The 5,767-nt window shown below is 46.1% G+C and overlaps 1 protein-coding gene across 1 annotated transcript in view; it reads left to right on the top strand.

The window, feature by feature from the left end:
* Window positions 1-1,953, top strand: part of VEGFB (vascular endothelial growth factor B) — a 31,864-nt gene extending 29,911 nt beyond the window's left edge. Inside the window, exon 4 of the mRNA XM_015416828.1 lies at window positions 1,876-1,953. Within this exon, the coding sequence (XP_015272314.1) occupies window positions 1,876-1,953 (78 nt within the window). The remainder of the gene's footprint in view (window positions 1-1,875) is intronic.
* The last annotated feature ends 3,814 nt before the right edge of the window (window positions 1,954-5,767 follow it).

Raw genomic sequence — 5,767 nt, 5'->3', positions numbered from 1 at the left:
TCTTCTTCTTCTTCTTCTTCTTCTTCTTCTTCATCTTCTTCTTCTTCTTCTTCTTCTTCTTCTTCTTCTTCTTCTTCTTCCCAGCAAGGTTTCTGAATGGCTACTGGAGATTTGAATGGCTGTGCAGATTTTTAAAACTGTTGCTTTGGTGGCAGCTGCAGCTGCAGCACACACATCTTCACCGTGTGGCTGAAGTAAAGCTATGGAGGGGAAATTGTGGCTGGTTCCACCTCCTCCAGCAGCCATTTTGTAGCTCCGCCCGCCATGCCGGGTCGGAATTCCAAAGGTGCCCACAGGCTCAAAAGGGCTGGGGATCCCTGGCCTAGCTCAGTGCTGCTGTCTGATAGGCTCCTCCAGGACCTCAGGCAGAGAAAGGTCTTTCCCAGCAGGCGAGGCCCTTTGGCTGGAGGTGCCAGCAAATCAGAGTTTGGCCCTTCTGTGTGTGAATCAGTCGCCCTACCACTGAAAGATGTGTTTCAACAAAAGACGAGGCCGTCACGCAAACACACACCCTTTGATTTTTAAGCCGAAAGGGTTGTGCCTTTGGCAAAGGTAGCAAATGCAGGTCCCATTCAATTGTTTATAATAATAGCCACTCCCTTTAGTTGGCCAGGCCAGAGATAATGGGTGCGCTGGAGAGAATGAGAATAGGGTGCAAAACATAAGAAACAATTTGGAGGATAAGATTCAGGTGGGTGGCCGTATTTGAGTCTAGCAGCACCTTAAAGATCAACACGATTTCCGGGGTATAAGCTTCCAAGAGTCAGAGATCCCTTTGTCAGAGACAAGACTTGTATCGAGGGTTGCCAGCTCCCAACTGATCTCCAGATGACAATTACCCCGGGGAAATGGCTGCTTTGGGGGGTGGAATCTCCGGCATTATATGGCACTGAGGTCCCTCCCCTACTCCACCCCTCCCAGTCTCCACCCGTAAAATATCCAGGGATTTTTTAACCTGGAGTTGGCAACCCTACTTGTATCTGATGAAGGGTGCTTTGGCTCTCAAAAGCTGAAAAGCTGCTGGTCTTTAAAGTGCTTCTGGACTCATATCAGGAAGAGGTGCAGTGAAGGTTTAAATGGATCTCAAAACCAGATTGGACAAATCAGTGGAATACATGTCTATCAATTACTATTAGCCAGGAATGGAGCCTCCAGCTACAGAGGCAACTTACCTTTGTATATCAGATGCTGGGTGAAAACCAGAGCATCGCTGGCACGTTCAGCTTCTAAACTCCCTGGAAACATTAGAATCAGTGTTGGAAGGGATCTCCAAGGTCATCTAGTCCAACCCCCTGAACAATGCAGGGAATTCACAAATACCTCCCCCCCCACACACCCCCAGTGACCCCTGTTCCACACCCAGAAGATGACAAAAAACCTCCAGGATCCTCAGCTAAACTGGCTTGGAGGAAAATTGCTTCCTGATCCCAAAGTGGTGATCAGCATTTCCCTGGGCATGTAAGAAAGGGCCACAAGAACTAAGCACTGAGGCGACCCTTCCTGCCCTCCCTCTCATGATAAGTTCACAGAATCAGCATTGCTGACAGATGGCCCTCTAGCCTCTGTTCGAAAACCTCCAAAGAAGGAGAGCCCATCATTAGTTGGTCTGTTGATACAGGATGTTGGGCCTTTGGTCTAAACCCACAGGAGTCGTCTTAGGTTTATCCGAAAGGGAAACTAGACAGCACCATGCCCAGCTATTAGCCATGATAGCTGGATGGAACCTCTGTGTTCAGAGGCAGTCTACCTCTGAATAAGAGATGTGGGATATGGACAATGGTTGGTCACCGTGGGGGGCAGAAGGCACCGTGTTATAAGGCCCAGCTGGTGTGATCCAGGAAGGCGATTCTCATCTTCTTTCCCCTTGTTGCCTAGGTGATGAAGACCCGATTCCCACGCAGCCACCTAGGTCAGATGTCTTTTGTGGAGCACAGCGCATGTGAATGCAGGTGAGGGTCAGCGGCTGTGGACCGGCAAGTTTAGGAAGATTAGGAAGAGGGCCTATTAAATGCTTTCGGGGAGGGGGAATAATTGATCAAATTAAGACTATTCTTATGTGCCCTGAAACAATACTTTAGAATCTATGGGAAAGACCTGTAGGTCCCAGATGTCAGAAAAGAGTTACCGTATTTTTTGGACCATAAGACTCACTTTTTCTTCCAAAAAAAGTGGGAGGAAAAGTGAGTGCGTCTTATGGACCGAAGGTTCAGAATATTTTTTCCCCTGTTTTCCTCCTTTAAAAACTAGGTGCGTCTTAAGGTCAGGTGCGTCTTATGGTCCGAAAAATACAGTAATCTTTATTTTACTGGTGGTGGCCAAAGACTTTCTTGCCTCCAAGCGGGGAAAAAAGGACTTGCCATTGATTTCACAATGGCAAAAGAAAACTATGGGATTTTTTTAAACATGGAGAAAATATCAGACCAACTTAAATCCTTAGATCCACCTTCTCTACTATTCTATATTTCTCAAACAATGGCTTCCTTTTTTGGATTACTTGACCAACAGATCTGTGTCTCAGAAAGAACGACTCCAGTTAACTATAGGTTTTTTTGGCACTGTTTTGAATATATTACTGTCATGTTATAGGAAATTTAGCAGTTATATAGATTAGTGTTATTAGATACCAAAATGTTTCATTTATTTAGTAAGTTACTACATCAACCCAATACTCAGTTTGTACACTTTTAACTATTTATTTATATTGTTATAAGCTTCCTTTTTTGGATTACACGACTAACAGATCTGTCTCAGAAATAACTACTCCAGTTAACTACTGGGTTTTTTTGGCACTGTTTTGGATATACTGCTGTCATGTTATAGGAAATTTAGCAGTTATATAGATTAGTGCTATTAGATACCAAAATGTTTCATTTATTTAGTAAGTTACATCAACCCATTATCCAGTTTGTACACTTATATTGTTATAAGCTTCCTTTTTTGGATTACACAGCCAACAGATCTGTCTCAGAAATAACTACTCCAGTTAACTACTGGGTTTTTTTGGCACTGTTTTGGATATACTGCTGTCATGTTATAGGAAATTTAGCAGTTATATAGATTAGTGCTATTAGATACCAAAATGTTTCATTTATTTAGTAAGTTCCATCAACCCGTTATACAGTTTGTACACTTTAACTATTTATATTGTTAAATGTTTCACATGAAACTGTTATATAGGCCTACTTATCAACAATGTTAGTATAAAATTGTTCAATTAAATGTATATGTTGAAGAAGTTGAAAAATACAAATAAAAAGTTATTTTTTAAAAAGGAAGAGGGCCTAGAAAAGCAGTTAATTTTAATAATTTTTTTAAAACGATGCTAGGTACTTTTCCATAATCTCTCCTCACCTTTGCTGATGTGGTATAGCGTGTCAGACTGGGATCTGGGAGATCCAGGTTTGAATCCCTAGTCTGCTGGGGGAAGCTAACTGGGTTGCTTTGGACCAATCATTCTCTCTCAGTCTAACCTACCTCACAGGGTTGTTGTGAGGATAAAATGGAGGAGGGGAGAACCATGTTGCAAGTTGTTTTGGGTCCCTGTTGCAGAGAAAAGTGGGGTGGGGTGCAGTGGCTAGAGTATCAGACTAGGAGTATAACGGAAGCTTCCTGGGTGACCTTAGGCAGATTCCTTCAGCCTAACCTACCTCACAGGGTTGTTGTGCTAATAAAATGGACAACAGGCAGACTATATATGCTGCTTTGGGTCCCAGTCGGGGAGAAAGGCAAGATATAAATAATCAACAAACAAGAATGCTGAGAGGTGAGAACTGGATTCTTTTTGGCTGGGCAGCTGGGTGGAATTCTCCCTGTATATTCTAAATAAAAGGGTTTGACAACTTAATTCTCTCAAAATAAACTAAAGGGATGCGGAATATTTCTGAAACAGCCAGCTCCCCCCCTCCCCAATTAAGAGAAATTGGGGGGGGGGGGGCTGTGACCAGACCCACCTCTCTTCTTCATCCATAACGTAAACATAAAAGGAGAGCTTAACTGCACTGTGCTATTGGGAACCCTGACACAATAAAGAATCAGGGGCGTAGCCAGAAAATTTTGGGTGGTGGGGCGCTGGGAAATCGGGGTGGGGGTGGGGAGCAGGGGGGAGAGAGAGAGAGAGCGCCAATTGGCCGGCAGGTGAAGAAGAGAAGAGTCTTTCCTTACCTGCTGGCACAACCCCCACTGCGGGAGTTGTGGGGGCATGGGCCATGAGCGAGGGGGCACCGACCCTAAATGCCCCAATGTGGCTACGGGCCTGTGAAGAATACACCCTACACTGCAAACCCCCAAGTTTTATACCAGTTTAAGGGTTTAACTGGGTAAGATTATTGGAGTGTTACGACTGAACTCTCCCAGTCATTTTTTTTCAGCGTAAATTGAGTCCCCTCAGGACCCCAATTCAAACTGGAGTCAAGGTGCAGAGTTGTTATGTGCTGCCGGGGTTTCAGTCCTCTCTATTCTCAACCTAGCCCACGTCACAGGGTTGTTATTAGGCTGATAAAATAAGAAGAGAGAACCATGTCAGCGGCCTTCAACTACTTGTATGAAGAGGGGGATTAAAAATCAGAGACAGCATGGCGCAGTGTTTTTAGGGTGTCAGGCTAAATTCTGGGAGACTCATCTTGAAATCCTGACTCTACTATGGGAGCTCATGGGTAACCTTGGGCCAGTCATACTCTCTCTTTGAATCCAACCTACCTCACAGGGTTGTGAGGACAGAATGGAGGAGGAGAGAGCCATTTTGTAAGTTGCTTTGGATCCTCACTGGAGAGAATAGTGGGGTATAGATAACTAAATAAATGATAACAATGTGATAGGTGCAGCTGCTGGAGAGACCTTGGGTCAGTCACAAGTTCTCTCAGAGCTCTTCTCTCAAGGGCAGTTGTGGAGAGAGCTCTCTCAGTCCCATCTACTTCACAGCATGTCTGTTGTGGGGAGAGGAAGGGAAAGGAGTTTGTAAGCCGCTCTGAGACTCCAAGTGAAGGGGGGGTTATAAATCCAGTTCTTCTTCATCATCATCATCACTGTAACAATGCAAAGAAGACTATCAGTTTTATCACGGCATACATTTTCATGCCCTTAATCCATACCCTCTTCCATTTCACAGGAAGAAACAGGGACTCCTCTTTGTACTTATAACACCTCTTGTACTCCTGAGGGTTTTTCTGTGCCCACTGTTAAGATTGTGTTGTGGAAGGACTGCCAATCGCCACATGGGGCCTGGGGATCTCCCAGGAATCACAACTGATCCTCAGACAACAGAGAACAGTTCCCCTGAAGAAAATGAGTCTTTTGAAGGGTGGACTCTATGGTATTGCACAGGGGTCATTTCGTAGAAAAAGAGCTAGGGGGACTCATTAGCATAACTCATTAGCATATGCCACACCCCCTGACATCAGGGGCCCGGCGGTGGACCAGCAAGGCCAGCGGGAGTGCGAGGAAGCCCCGCCAAGGCCCCCCCTGGCCCCAGGCAGGCAGGGGTGGGGAGAGGCGGGGAGGAAACGACTTATCCTCCCTCTTCTCCTGCCTCCTCCTGGCTGAATGAGGGCTGGAAGCGGGGCGGCCGGAAGCAGGGGGCGGGGCTTCGTCATGTGCCCCGCCCCCTGCACCTCACCCGGGGGAACTGCGTTCCCCCGCGTTCCCCCCCGAAATGACCTCTGCTGCTGAGTAACCACAGCCTGTCTTCATACACTTCCGTTCAGGGCTGCTTCCAGATTTGGGGTGGGTGGGGGCTGGGCGGAGAACGACCAGGGCCCCCTTCTCTCCAGTG

Source organism: Gekko japonicus, unplaced genomic scaffold, assembly GCF_001447785.1.
Source record: "Gekko japonicus isolate JY-2015 unplaced genomic scaffold, Gekko_japonicus_V1.1 scaffold248, whole genome shotgun sequence".
Lineage (NCBI taxonomy): Eukaryota > Metazoa > Chordata > Lepidosauria > Squamata > Gekkonidae > Gekko > Gekko japonicus.
The sequence above is the reverse complement of the archived record's forward strand: the minus strand, read 5'-3'. Positions and strand labels throughout refer to the sequence as shown.